Raw genomic sequence first — 15,647 nt, forward strand, 5'->3', positions numbered from 1 at the left:
CCATGTCCCATAACCACGTGAAGTTGTTCGGAGGAAAAGAAAGAGTAGCGTCGGGACGTCACAGAGACAATAAAATGCTGTTTCCATGGCTATAAACAAACATGAAATGCCTCATTTACATACAAAAAGACAGCCGATGAAAAGAAAAGTCGGTAACACAAGACAGAATTCACCTACGTGTGCAAACACAGTCAGTTGAGTACGTCGAGAACAGTGAAAACGATAACGGACGAATATAGTTTCTGCATCCTGTACCACTGAGAGGCACTCAGCGTAGTTTGCTATGCATTATTGCAAGTAGATTCTGCCTTGCTACAAAGATAAAAACAAGAAGTTTCGCACAAAACTTTGTACGACCGCCTTTGTTCTGTACAATTTATAACACTTAACCATTCTGTGTGTATGTAAGTGTGACTTTGAAAGTGAGCGGATGTCGGATAGAATAAAAAAAAACAAAGCGCGTAAAAAAAAAAAAGGTAGAATAAACAAACAAAAAACGGAGGGAGCCAAAAAGCGGCAGACAATCCGATACTTAATCGCGTGTTTAAAGTCCTTCCAGAAAATAAGCACTGGTTTCGAACAATCAAAAATAAACACAATACTGCTGCTTTTTTTCCATTTTTTTTAAAGCATGAACAATCGTCTGTTGCAAAAATATTCAAAACTGCAATTTACTTAGCCGATACTTGCTAATAATCTTAAAAGTGGGAAGGAAACAAGCCGCGTCCCAAGACTAGCACACTGATACAGGTACTTTGCTGGGTATTCGAAAGTAAATTTACCACTATCGTTATCTTTATCGATATTATCATTATTATTATTATTATTTATCGAGTCCTAATATCAATAATGCATCAATACTCAGTGAAATTAATGGACTAAGAGGGCGGCCTAGTCTATGAATCCATAATTTTTGTTCACAAAAGTAACTTACCTAGCACCACACGTCAGTATAACACAAAAATTAATGTCCGCACACCCTCCCGCCAATCGAACTAAGTCTAAAAGAGAGAAGTATACTCAGAACAGAGATACTGTACAGCATGATGTGTCTGATAAAACAGATAAATATTTGCACTGAGCAGGTCTTAATAGCAGTATTTTCTTCTTACCTATACAAACAGAAGTTACAAAGTTACTTTTATACATGTGATCGATAGAACATTAAATATCGTGAATTAAAAGCCGAAAGGAGGACAGGGAAACGTAGCTGTACAGTTTACAGGCCATTTGACGTTCGTAGTTCTCCACCTGGGAACAGAACTAGTCAATATACAAATAAAACAAACCCCCAAAAAATATGCGAAAAAAAAAAATTAAAACGCGATAAATAAGAAAATGTATTTACATGCAGATGTTCAAAGCCTATGCACAAAATGAATCATAATACACCATATATATTATTGCTTGACATTCGATTATGGCTAAAGACTTTTTAGTCTATAATCTAAACATAGTTAACTTTTAATAACGCGTCAGCTGTGCTTTTGGAAAGAAAACTCAAGGAAAACGTTTGACGTAAATCTTAGTAACACTTCAACCTTCAGCTCGAATGCTGTCGCGAGCATGACACGTTCAATCTGTCGATCAGAATTGCGGGGGAAAAACGGTAAATGTGCCTTTCGCCAAACGTGAGTGCATAGGCCTTGCGTTTGCATAAATCTAATTGAAATGTTAACGTCGAGGTGCAGTGTGTCATGCTTGTACAGCCTCGTCAAAGGGATTCAAGCTCAGTGCTATGTAAAACATTTTAAATCCTGGGAAAAAAAAACTAAAACTTAAGATCTTACATACAATTCACCATCTCACCCTGCTGCGTCTGATCTTTTAAAGCCTTGTCTGGGGGGTTTGACCTTAAGCAAACATTACAAATAGCACAAACACACACATTTCCGCTTCTCGCATCCACAGTCGGACGTATATTGCTTCTTACATAGATAAATAAAGGGAACCACAGTTTAAAAAAGAAAAAAAATTGTAAAACAATTTACAGTAAAGACCAAGGGAAAATATTTGGATCTAGACTTGTCTCTTTACATGTCTAGAATACCACAGATCCGGAGGTGTTTAAGTACCTTTGCTTGTATTAGAAAAAAATAAATTTGTCCCAAAGTTCTATCTCAGCATATTGCTTTATAATGTCTAACTACACAGACAAAATACGACATGCAAAAAGTGGCAAAACTTGTGACTTTACTACAGCTTTTATGGTGTTGTACGAACTGACTCGTGGATCATTGGACAGGCAACAGCAAAGCTTGTTCATCAAGGGGACTCCACAGCAGTGGTTACCCTGTAGAAACCCGTATTTGTCACGCGCGACGATTCGCCCACGCGGACGTCTGAAGGTGGAGAAAATCGTGAAGAGGTATTTGGCACATAGACTCGAACAATTATGAGTGACGATCAGAACGAATCCCCAATCCAGAGAAAAAAACTAAACTGGAAATTAGCGTAGCACGCTTGAGGTTGTCATCTTGCTTTGTTTGATTTTAGGGAATCGGATCTTGGAACTCACTGGCTGATTTGATAAAGCCAGTGGCCTATGGGGCGAATGAATGAAATGACACGTTTTGCATTGTTTATGATGTACCGCTGTCTTCTTCTGACTTGACAGCACATATGTTAGTGAACAACAGGGTATGTGACATGAGCATGTAAATTGCAAACGATAAGAGTTTAAAAAATGACCTATGACAATGAGCGGTAACAGATGAGCATGCATTCCCATTTATCATTACCAGGTTCGTTTGGGTTCAATTCTGTCCCTAGTGAGCTGTCTTGCTGTCTACATCCTCTAGACAACAACTCTTTATGTCACACAAATAGTGTGGCAATGGAGTTTTAGCATGTTAGCTCGTGGCTAACCTAAAGCTTAATACGCATTAAAAATCATATCCCTATACATTTTGGGTAGATATGTCCTTTTTTAAGATTTAACTATTATTGATCAATTATTTTTGGTACTAAATGAAATAAATTCATAATTTGCATTTTTTTAACTCATATATACACCATGCGGGAAAAACGTTTGCCGTCTAGGTAGGCAGCTCACTAGGTTTCAGAACTGATCTCATTATCTCCCTGTGTTCTCATTTGTCACAATATTACTCTCCCTGAGCCTTGTAGTATACAAACTGCTAAACAAGAACCTGGATTGTCATTCACAGATTGATGATGTATTGTAGTAACCAGGAACTCTTGGGGATGCATTGCACAGACTAATATTTTGTCAATAGTAGAGAACTTAAATGTAATAAGCGCCATTATTTATCGGTATTGAACATGCCATCAAGATCAAATTATTGAGCTTTATGTGCAACAGAGCTGACTAACTTGTTTAAGCTACCGGCTTCAAAATTGAGTTAGACAGACTCTTCCCTGAGGAAAATACTTTGTATCATGGGAAAAAAAAATGACATGAAGCTTCCAAGAATCATTCAAATATGCCAGTTAGTAGGTTGTAGAAGTGATCAATGAGGTTTTTTTCTGGATTATATTGGGATTTTCTAAACGCCACAACATAGTTTTACTGGAATGTTACAATACAACATTTTTTTCAGACTAAAAAAAAAAGCAGGAAAGACCACTATGGCACATTCAAGAGACGTACAAACACGCGCAACACACAACAGTTAGGTATTCCAAAAAATAGCACTATTACTACCATTGTCTTGTTCTTTGAAAAAGACCAACAACAACAAAAAAAAAATCATAAAAAACACAAATTCTAATTATTGCAGGATTAAGTGCTATATCATCCTTCGTTCTTTCCCTTTTTTCTCATAGGCTTCATAAGCACTGTACAATGTTACAAAAATAGAGGATTTCAACCAGACAAGGCTTTGAATATTTCTCTTTTTTCTTTTTTTTCCCCCACTCTTACGTTCCGACGAGCATTGTTGCTGGGCAAAGACTCTCACAAGAGCCGGTTTAAGGAAAATCAGCCGTTCATAAACCAGATCTGACTCCTCCACATGGTCATGTGACGCACCACCACTAGATGGAACCATTAAACAGCATCTGAAATGTGTGGAAAAAGGGTCCGATTTCATTTAATAGACTCAGTGTGCTTTGGTTTGGCCCGCAATGGGATGCTACTTGAGGGTCAAATAAGATCTAGAGCTTGGTCTGGTGTTTTACCATCATAGTTCCAGTTTAAAGGTGGCGGACAATGTGTTAGTGCACTGTAAAAGAAAAAAAATAATCTGCCTTAAATTAAGTACAATCAACTTGGATGTTTAAGTCAACTCAACTTCAATTGCATTAAACTGACTTAAAAATGAGTTGAATCTTCTATAACATAAAAAAAGTTGAAAATTGCTTAACTTATTTTGATGAGTTAAAGCAATGTAAAACCAAATGTTGTTGGAACTTATTGATCATTTCATTTTTTACAGTGTGGAAACATTAGAAAAATTGCCCTCCCAGATCATGTGATCCGCCTTTACCCAGCACCAACCTCCGTCTCGCGCAAATAAATACACAAACACGCACGCAAGCACGCACCCACCCTCAGCAGCGTTAGGGTTCTCCATAACCGTGGTATTTATACATGCAACACATCACTAGGTAAATATACAAGTCTTAAATTAAAGAAAGGTGCAAATAAAAGTGCCTTATCAATTTTTCACAATTAAGAATAGTCTAGCTACTAATATCATACATGTTATTTAAAATAGATTCTATAAACATTATTTTTTTTCTGTATAGTTTGTACTTATGACCAAATACCCTGTAACACGTTAGAAAACAGGTGGAATGGACCCTTGCATTGCATCGATGTTGGTGGTCGGACCGTTACGTTACGAACACCATTCCGGAGAGGGACTTAATAGCAGATGGCCTTAAATGATATCACTAAGCTTACTATGGTAGATGAAGTCTCTGACGGCTAAAAGCAATTGCGTCTATTACGACTAGAATTACCAGAATTCTACGTTGTTCCTTCTTTTTTTTCTCGATTGTCCGTAGAAAGGTGCTGTTTTGTGTCAACACTGCGCTACACTCCTTCTCCGTATATCTCTCTTTCTCTCTCACTTTGTGTTCTTCTTCTTTCTGTGTTGGTTTCACATCCACAAAAAAAAAAAGAAAAAAAAAAAATCCAAACTCACAGGGAGGAAGGAACCAGCCACGTATGTTTCTACGTAGACTTTTTTTGGTGCTACAATAACTGCTGGAACAGTTCGGATAATCGACTTTCTTGATCTCAACTTTTTGTTTCATTCTCTTGGCTTGAAAAGGGATTTAAAACGTGTTCCTCTTCCTGTAAAAAGTTTAAAATGGCGTATTCCAGGCAAACGCTCTCTGGGAATCTTTTTTCTTTTTTCGTCGTTTTGGAAACGAGTCAAAACAATTTATGCTGATCATGACAAATCGCCATGGGACCGTTCTGGAAAGGAACGCGCGGACTCTTCAGGTTCAGTCAGAGAGAGAAAGAGAGCGAGGGAGCGTTCGGAAAAACAAGTGTCTTCATCTTCTCATCCTCTCCCCTGTGGCTCCGAATCCCACCTGTGTCAGTAAAAGAAGGGAACAAACCCCCAAAAATAAACCACTGGAGTCAAACCCAGTCCATTACCAACTCCTCCCCCACGAAAAAAACACAAGGAAAAAAAGAAAATAAAAAAAGGGGAAAAGAGTGTGTGTGTGTGTGTGTGTGTGTGTGTGTGTGTGCAGTGTGTCGGCCGTCCAGGTGTGTGTATGTGCAGGGCACTGCTAAAGTGTCTCAGATTTATGCTTGACATTCCCCACGGTGTGACATCCCCCGGGCGGGGCGGGCGCGGGGAAGCGCTACCCGTCAACGGGCATGGACTGCTCAAAGTCTGATCCGAACAACTCCTTGTACAAGGGGGGGAAGTGGGCACGGACAATGTCTGGGTATATTGCTTTGAACGCCGTCAGCTTTTCCGTATGCCGGCTGCACAGGGCTCGCAGCGTGGAGACTTTGCATATCAACTGCAGAGAGAGAGAGAGAGAGAGAGAGAGAGAGAGAGAGAGAGAGAGAGAGAGAGAGAGAGAGAGAGAGAGAGAAAGAGAGAGAGAGAGAGAGAGATTTTAATTTGGTGGAAAGGACCCTGTGGTACTGGGTCAAAAGGCAAAAGGCAGACCCTCTACTGCGCAGACACAACACAGATGGTCCCAGGTTTTTCACATGACATCAACTAATCTTTCATCCGCCAGACCAAATGCAGCTTATCAGATGAAGTCATCCATGAAATCAGTAATTGATTATTTATTTATTGGTAAAACTTTATAATAAGGTTTCATTTGTTAACATTAGTTAATGTATTAACTAACCATGAGCAATACATTTGTTACAGTATTTATTAATCTTTGTCAATAAAAATACAGCTGTTCACTGTTCATGTTAGTTCGCAGTGCGTTAACTAATGTAAACAAATACAACTTTTGATTTTAATGTAATGTATTAGTAAATGTTGAAATTAACATGTTCATTACTAGTTCATGTTAACTAGTGTAGTTAACTAATGAAACCTTATTGTAAAGTGTTACTTTAATATTTGATATTATGATGTATTCTAAAGAAATTATTTCAGTGCTGTTATTGTAAACTAAAACTAAAGCTATTAAAAAACGGTTTTGATAACTGAAATAAAGCTGAAATAAAATAAAAGATAAATATTATATGAAAAATTGTAATAAAAGAAAATGAAAATTAGAAATGTTGACTTGGCAACTAACTGAAACAAGTTTAAAATTGAAGTACTAAAATGAATAAAACTGAAATAAAAAGAAAACTGAAAATATACAAATATAAGCCAATTCAAAACATTAATAAATGATATAATAGTATATAAAATAATGCTAAAATAACACTGATTTAATTATTCTCTATCATTTATCCTATTGGCTGCTCGTTTTTAACAAAAAGAAATAAAAAAGTGTAGATACAAATATCTTTCCTCTAATACTGGCTAGAAATATGATCTGTAGAAATTTAAACATTTAAAGTAAATATTTGCCAGATTTTGTATGATGACCATATAAAAGCTAATAATTGAATTTAGGAAAACATGTGTTTATAAATATCATACAATATAATTTAACATTTAGTATGTATCTTAATAATATGTCTTGAATCCACAAATTCCAGATTTATTCAAATGACTTTACATAGTTATTTGTATAAAACAATATAAAGTAACAGAGGAGTATGTAATATATACTGTAACTTGAGATCAATATCACATCTGATGACATCATATCCTGCTCCTTATGCGTAAGATACCTTTGTCAGTATGCCGTCCTCTCTGTGGTTCTTTTGTAGAACATGTTGGAGGGCCAGCTGAATCTTTTGCTGGAGTTTCTCCACCTTCACCTTCTCCTGGAGCCAAGACCGGTCTAAACACCACACACACACACACACGAGGACGTTACACTCGAGCTGTGACACAGCATCACATGTTCAGATGCATTTAGTCTTGGTGCTTAAATAGAAAACGGTTTCAATCCAACCAACACTGTGTCCTAACACCATTCCTCCTTTCTTCACAAATAATTTTGCAGTTAAACAAGGGCTTGTGGGTAATTTATCGGTAAACTTTAACATTACCTGCAGACATCAACACGAAGGCGGAGAACAGGGCGATCTCGTCTTCAGAGAGGTGCATAGAACACAAGTTTTTCCCAAACTCGAAGACGGAGCTGATCAAGTCGTCGCAGCCTGTCACGGCGGAGACAGAGAGAAAGAAAAAGTCGGTGAGACGGAGCAGTAGACAGCGTCGGGTAGACACTTGATCTTTTAGCATGAGATGTCGGGGTGGCACAGAGGTAAACAAAAACAATACAATCTTTCAGCAGAACAGAATGTTTTTTTTTTTTCCCGCCACATTTTTCCCCCTCCAGGCTAATCATGCTTTAGCGAATGAGTGAGGTTATGTAAGCATGACTGGGGTCACTAACAAGACTGAATAAAACCCATGACTCAGAGCTCACGCAAACACTGCGAGATAGTCTCAAACTTCCCAAGCAAAAGCACCACCTAGACACAACAATGTTCCCTCTCATTTTGTCATTCATTTTGAACTCAATCATTAGGACACGAACATCACGTTCCATGATCACGCTAAATCTAAACACAATTGTAACATCTAGAAAGGATTGCACTGTATTTGCATGAATATTAAAATTTTGCAGTCGAGATCAAATACATAAATAAATAATACATAGGTTTAATGTTATATTTCAATATTTTAAGAAATAATATGTATATTTTGGTCTGTTTAGAAGCATTTCTAGTGTTTGAGTCCGGTCACTCTTTATAGACTTTAAGATCAAATAAAATGATAGCTTGCCTTTTTATATCAATCGCCGCTTTGAAAACTTGAAAAAGTGTTTATTATAACATGATAGTGTTAGTCTTAGATGCACAAAAATATTAGACTTGTAAATAAATCAGATACTTGAAATTAAGCATTAAAAATAATTTAAATAATATATCCAAAGTTGTGTTAAATACAAACTGTTTATATATTTCCATATTCTGTGGAAGAATCAAAGCTAAAACACATAAACACCAGACTAGTAATATTTAGAAAGGATTGCACTGAATATACACATTTTGCAGTTCAAATACATAAGTATTTTTATCATTATATTAAATATTTAATATTTTAAGAAATAATAAATATATGTTGATCTGTCTGGAAGCATTTCCAGCAAGTATTTTTGGGGTCTTTGGGACATGGACTAAGTTCAAATAAATTATAACATGCCTTATATATTAATTGCAGTTTGACATATTTAACATAACACACATTAAGTGATATTGTGATTCATTCAAATACATCACAATCCTTTTTAAATTAATACAGTTTAGACATATTAGAATGAATTAATATGCACATTTTGCATTCTTTTTCAAACGCATAAAAAATAAATATACTTTAGATTAATCTCCTGTCTGTACAGAATGACATCTTGCCTTTTATATCAATCGCAGCTTGAAAACACTGTTCAACTCAACATTTATTAAGTAAGAATGTCAGTTTTGGATGCACAAATCTATAAGACTTCTAGATGCTAGAAATTAAGCATTAAAAAAAGGCAAACAATTGAAATATCCAAAGTTATGTCAAATACCACCTGTTCAAATATTTCCATATTTTGTGCAAGAATCGCCCTAATGCTAAAACACACAAACACCACATTAGTAATATTTAGAAAGGATTGCGATGTGTTTGCATGAATCAATATGCAAATCTTGCATTCTGTTTCAAATGCATAAATAATAAATACACTTTAGATTATTCTCCTATCTGTTTAGAATTCAGAATCTGTTTTTTATATCGACCGCAGCTTGTTCAACACAACACCTATTAAGCAATAATGTGAGTTTTAGATGCACGAATCTATATTAGACTCATAAATAAATCAGATATTAAAAATGAAACATTGAAAAATGATAAATAATTGAAAATCAAATATCCAGAGTGTGTCGAGTACCACCTGGGGGCACTACGCCACAGTTTCAATTTGCACACCGATTTCAGAGATACCGGTCGAAAGCTTGGCAAACACATGCAAGCTTATTAAAAGCTCCACACAAAAGACAGGAATAAGATATTAAGCTTGTTATAAGGAGGACGTCCACATGAGATATGGTTGCAGTATATGATTGAATGTTATCTTTCAGACTGTGGTATCTTCTCATATTTGTGTTTGTTTTGACACCCGGAAAGCTTTCAGCCCCAAAAGGTTTCCGATGCGCATGCATAATGACAGAGAAGGGACTTCACTAATGTCACGGCATTCAAACATAAATGCTATTTGCTTACACTAGAAAAACTCGACGCCCAGTTACGCTACGGCTGTGTGGATGGCGGGTTTGATAAAACACTCCTGGTAGACACTCAATCTTGCTCGTGCGGTTCCAGACGCCCACCGTATGCAGCAGCTACAGCAACCCTGAGTCCTCAGCGAGGAAACCGACTCCAGGTGTGGAGGATACGAGAGCTACTGCCGACCTGGTGGGCTTTATTCGCTTGCGTACACACGGGGTCCAAAATCAACACTTTATTTCATTTAGTATCGGTAACACTCCAATAAGGTCTCATTTGTTAACATTAGTTAATGCATTAACTAACAAAAACTAACTATGAGCGATATCATTTTACAGCATTTATTAACCTTTGTTAATGTTAGTCACTAAAAATGTTCAGGTTAGTTTGTAGTGAATTAACTAATGTTAACAGACGTGTGCGTGTTGGAGAAATTGACCTTTTAAAGAAAATTGTTACAATATTGTATTATTTACTAAAAAGTAACTAGTTACATTACTTAGTTACTTTTTATGAGTTACTTAGTTACTTTTGCGTTACTCTCTCCAGACCTTGCCAGTTTTTTTTTTTTTTTTTTTTTTTTTTTACTGAGTTCTTATTTGCAAGTGATTGCAGTAATTCAGTAATTCATAGCCTATATAATATGCATCTTCATTTTCTTTTAAAAACACATTAGAATATTATTATTTTCTGATCACTTAGAATGTTTCCTGACCCCTACAGCTACTGTATGTATGCCACACAAAAGATCCCTTAACATCATATTACCTAATGTAAAGCTCTTTTATTGAAAGTTGAAAGTAATGTGTCTTGTTATGGAGAAGAAAATTCAGTAGTTTAAAAAATGTTTAAGGAAATTAATGAAACAATGTAAAAATGTGCATTACTTTTTTATAACAAATGTAATATTACATAATCAGTTGTGCTGTCAAATCAATTAATCGCGATTAATCACATTAACATAAACGTTTCTGTTTACATAATATATGTTTGTGTCTATATATATATATATATATATATATATACTATATTATTTGTGTACTATATACTGTATATACACACACGTATATATGTGTGTTTGTATATATATATATATATATATATACACTGTATATATACACACACACACACATATATATTATGTAAACAAAAACTTGTATGTTAGATACAATTAATCGCGATTAATTGATTTGACAGCACTAATAATCAGATTACTTTTTGATGTAACAAGTAGAGTGACACATTACTTTATAAATGTAGAGCTTAATATTTGAGTTACTTTTACCATTGGCAAAATACTTTTTTTGAAAAATACTTTTATGTTGCTTTCAGTAAGGCAAATTGGTTGAGTTTTGCACGGATTTGAATGCTTTTGCCATGTGTGAAAAAGGGCCTTAGTTTTCAGTTCGAACACAATTGGGGTAAGTAAGTAACACACACAAATATAATATTCCAAACACAGAATTTCCACTTCACATACCAAATCCAAGCAGGTTTTGTAACTCACCTAATGACTTAAAGACATCAGTCCCGGCATACTTTCCGTCAAAATAGACTGTGTTGTTCTGAGGGTCGAAGGCACGGCACATTCTGACGAACACCACCTCCAAAGAGCCTACACACAGGCGAGAGAGAAACAAAATTGTGATTTTATATAATCAAAAGCAGACCCGCTAGAGAAATATGTGCAGGCATATCCTGCTAACTGCATTCTCAACACTGCCACAAGGTGCGCTATAGCAAGCATTAGCATAAACAGTCTTCTCCTACAGCAAGTTATTGCATTTCCCTAAAGCAACTATTTCTCTTGGAAACAACAGAACTTGCGACCATTGCTTTTAGGAAATACCCCAGGTTGATCACTGTCGTGTCAGAGCAACAAGTTGAAAAGAATCCTGCAGAGTAAGTTAGCTGATATTAGCTAAGCTGTCGACATGTTTAGTTTGCTACCTGAATAACAGCACACACGTGGTTCAATGGTACAGACATTTGATGCTAGGTTTGTTATGCGAGGTTAATACTTACATGGAGTATGTTTCTGGCCATAAACAATTATTTAAGTCACCAATCAATCGGCTGTGTTTTTGAGCAGTGTGTGTGGCTCAGGTGGAGTGTGTTGCTGTTATTGTTGTGAGTGGGAGCAGTAATTCTACCGCGGAGGGCTTTGGTGAGCACAGGCTTAGAGGATAAAAGCCACGTAATAGAAGCCATTACGGAGCTTTAGAAAGATGCCGGTGGTTTAAAATGTCATGTCAGGAGCGAGCGCTCACTCAGTATTTTGTTCATAATTTTGGTGGGGCCTGGCACAAACAGAAACACTGAAAGCTGATGGGATCATGACGGGGATGGGGTGTGAGTGTGATGAAGCACTTTGGCCCATTATTTGTGAGGAGAAAGTGTGCAGTGGTGGATATCATCTCAATAATGCCTTATTTTTCAAAGAGCTGACAGATTGTCCCGATACAGTTTTCCTGTATACATAAGAGATGCTCATTTGAAGCACGGCACCTCCTGCTGTGTGACATCGGCTGTGTTCAGAATGGAATACTTGCATATTGCTTAATGTGCAGTGTACTATTTTTAAATAGTATGCAGTATGCAACAATAAATACTTTAAAGAGCAGTATGCTACACAGTTGTCACATGCACGTTTAAAGTCGGCATGAAATGGAAGTTGCGATTAGTCTTTTCTTCTCTATTGGGATGCATATCTGAGTGGAACGGCTTCACGAACAAGAAAATAGACAGATCAAACGCACTGCATTATGGGAAAACAGTATTCCACACAGTGTGCCCTTGTCGTATAATGCACATTTTGGCAAATACATTTTTTTCATGCATACAAAAAAACTGCATACTGTGCGCAGTATACATACTGCTAGTGGTATGCTATTCAGATGCACTGCAGCAAAGGATTATTTGTGTTTACGCCCTGTAAACTAAGCCGGGATTGGATGATGGTGATGTGAACGCACACTTTACCTGCTTTGAGAAGCACTATCTGATCATTCTGACAGAGCTCCATGAAGCCGTCGATGCGCTTGGCAAACTCCACCACATACTGAATGGCCTCTGTGATTTTAATGGCACACAACTGCCACATGACTTCCCTGGGCTGAGGGGAAACAAAACACAAAACCATTTGCTACAAGCACTTTAAAGTGGCCATATTCTTATGCACACTAGCAGTTTAATTAAGTACACTCATGATTTTTGCACCAAAAACCATCATTATTCAGTTTTACATGACCATTTTATACTCACTGACCCTTAGAAATAAACCGGCTTTGATACAGTACCAAATATCTATTGATGTGTAATTGTGGGCGGTTACCCATGGTTGGGATACACTCACGTTAGGGTTCAATTTATTAATATTAGTCAATGCATTAGGTATCATGATCTAACAATCAACAATACATTTACAGCATTTATTCATTTTGGTGAGCATATACCAATACATTTATAACAAGCTGTATAGATTAACATTATTTAATGCATTTCTAAATTAAAAATGAACAATATATAACTATTTATAAATTAACATTAATCCAGATAATAAATGTACAATGTGTACAAAGAAAGAGTGCTCTAAATTAGTAATTTAAAAGGATAGTTTACCCAAAAATGAAAATTCAGTCATCATTCACTCACCCTCATATTGTTCCAAACCTTTATGAGTTTCTTTGTTGAACACAAAATAAGATATTTTGAAGAATATGGGTAACCAAACAGTTGACAGTAGCCATTGACTTCCGTAGTAGATAAACAAAATACTCAAGTCAATGGGGTCCGTCAACTGTCTATTTACCAACATTCATCAACATATCTTCTTTTGTGACAGAAGAAAGAAACTCATACAGGTTTGGAACAACATGAGGGAGAGTAAATGATGACAGTATTTTCATTTTTGGGTGAACTATCCCTTTAAATGGATCTTCATCCTATGAATGCAACCAGCAAGGACATTTTTTATTCCATTGCCATATCAGTGTCACTGCAAGTTACAGCATTAAAAACATTGCTGTCTAAGGCTTCTGAAAAGCTGTGTGTGTTTACCTTGTTCTGGTAGCTCTCCACCTCCTCCTGAAGGAACGCCTGCCAGGTCATTTGCTGAAGTTCTTCTCTCAGGTACTGACACGTCTCCATGTGGGACTTGGAAATGTTCTGGGCCAGATGTTCTAAAACACAGAGCAACATACCGTCAAAAAAAAAACCTGTTTCGCTTGACTGCACTTAACGTACAGACCTATTGAGCTGTACTATATATACATCTATATGTGTGTGTGTGTGTGTGTGTGTGTGTGTGTGTGTGTGAGATGGCATTTCCCTCCCATTATCATTATAAAAAAGTTCTTCCTACTAGTGGATTCATTTTTGCTTATATACAGAAATGCTGAGGGAAAAGATCTTTCAAAAGATGCAGCATTTCATTTGTGTCTCCAATCAAAGGGTGTGTGATTTAAAGTCGATTTACAAGCGTGTTGACCATCTGTGTTTCAGTACAAAAGGAAATTAGGACAGTACTTCAAGTATAAAAGTGAGTGTGTGTCAATTCATGGGAACAAAGGTCATATTTGCTTTCAGCAAGAACGAGAAAATGGAGACGAGAGAAAGAAAAAAAAACAGTATAAAAATTCAATCATGTTGAAAACACATCTGTTAAAAGGAGTCCCAGAGCAGGAGGGGAAGCTAAAAAAATGATTTCCCTTGGCGCGTGCCCTGCTGGATCCTGATTGGCCCTAATTAATGGAAACTAATTAGAAAAAAAGAGGTTCTTTTAATGAGTCTTCGAGATGAGTCTCCAACCTAATGCTATTTTAAGACACCTTTAGCGATGTTTGCCCCACGGTTGGGTTCTTCCCCCTAGTACCATCCCCTACCCAGAATCCACTTTTGCCATTCTTCAGAATGATCACTTACCCAACTCAGCCATGGAAACGGTGGGGGACGTCTCCCCGTTGGTGAAGGAACAGTAGGGGAAGAAGCCCGAGCCAGGGGTGAAGTCGCAGATGGGCTCCGGCTTGATGCCGTTGATGTCCAGGCCGGACTGATCGGGTGAGGGTTGGATGTCCAGGTAGAAGCTGCTGACGCCCGAGTCAGGCTTGGTGCCGTCGGGTGTGTGGCCGTTCATGTAGCCGCTCAGGTCATCATGAAGCTCGGTCAGGCCATTGGTGGAAAGGCCGTAGGTCGGTGTAAGGGGTTCGGCCTCACCGGGCTGCTGCTGGTGGTCCCGCTGTTGCTGCTGGAGCCGGTGTTTCTGCACCTCTGCATACAGGCTGTCCCGCTGTTTCTTCGACATCCGGCCGAACTTCACCGCTATAAGGGGCAAAGACATTGCATTATGAACAGCAATCTCTCTCGAATTGTAACTGCTTCCTTAAATATAACCAAATACAAGTATAAACAGGCCGGTGTGCCAACCCAATCTCATGAGAAATTTAACTGTTTTATAAGCTACTGATTTGAATTTGTACGTGTAACATGAAGGTCCACCCTGCTAGAAATAACGTCAGATCGTAGGAAAATGTATGAATGAGATCATATCAATTCATACACATTAGCCACCATTTTGCCAAAATCTAAGGGGCTGTTTAAACGACAATGTTTTCAACTAAAAACGTAAAACTGTTAATACGTTTTGGCCGTTCGTTTAAGAGACAACAGCATTTTGGGTGCCTAAAAATGCAAACTTTTGAAAACAGGTTTCAAAGTGCAAGTTTTTGAAAACGGTCTCCTTGTAAACAACTAAAACGCGAATCTCTGAAGACAATGACGTCATGTTTCATCGCCATCTAATGGTCTGGCAGCAGAATACAGCGTTTTTAGTCTTAATCATCGTTTTGA

The 15,647-nt window shown here is 37.2% G+C and overlaps 1 protein-coding gene across 2 annotated transcripts in view; it reads right to left on the reverse strand.

Moving 5' to 3' along the window:
• Positions 1–3,491: 3,491 nt before the first annotated feature.
• The window catches only part of roraa (RAR-related orphan receptor A, paralog a), a 289,292-nt gene continuing 277,136 nt past the window's right edge, over positions 3,492–15,647 (reverse strand). The window contains exons 4-10 of one of the 2 annotated variants that reach the window (XM_081356865.1): positions 14,724–15,119; positions 13,860–13,981; positions 12,783–12,915; positions 11,308–11,415; positions 7,574–7,684; positions 7,250–7,362; positions 3,492–5,955 (exon numbers count right to left, since the gene is read on the reverse strand). In XM_081356865.1, the coding sequence (XP_081212991.1) occupies positions 5,791–5,955; positions 7,250–7,362; positions 7,574–7,684; positions 11,308–11,415; positions 12,783–12,915; positions 13,860–13,981; positions 14,724–15,119 (1,148 nt within the window). In that variant the 3' untranslated portion in view covers positions 3,492–5,790. The remainder of the gene's footprint in view (positions 5,956–7,249; positions 7,363–7,573; positions 7,685–11,307; positions 11,416–12,782; positions 12,916–13,859; positions 13,982–14,723; positions 15,120–15,647) is intronic. The other variant, XM_081356864.1, reaches the window with a different exon arrangement.

The sequence above is a fragment of the Scardinius erythrophthalmus genome, assembly GCF_964197995.2.
Source record: "Scardinius erythrophthalmus genome assembly, chromosome: 24".
NCBI classification, from domain to species: Eukaryota; Metazoa; Chordata; class Actinopteri; order Cypriniformes; family Leuciscidae; genus Scardinius; species Scardinius erythrophthalmus.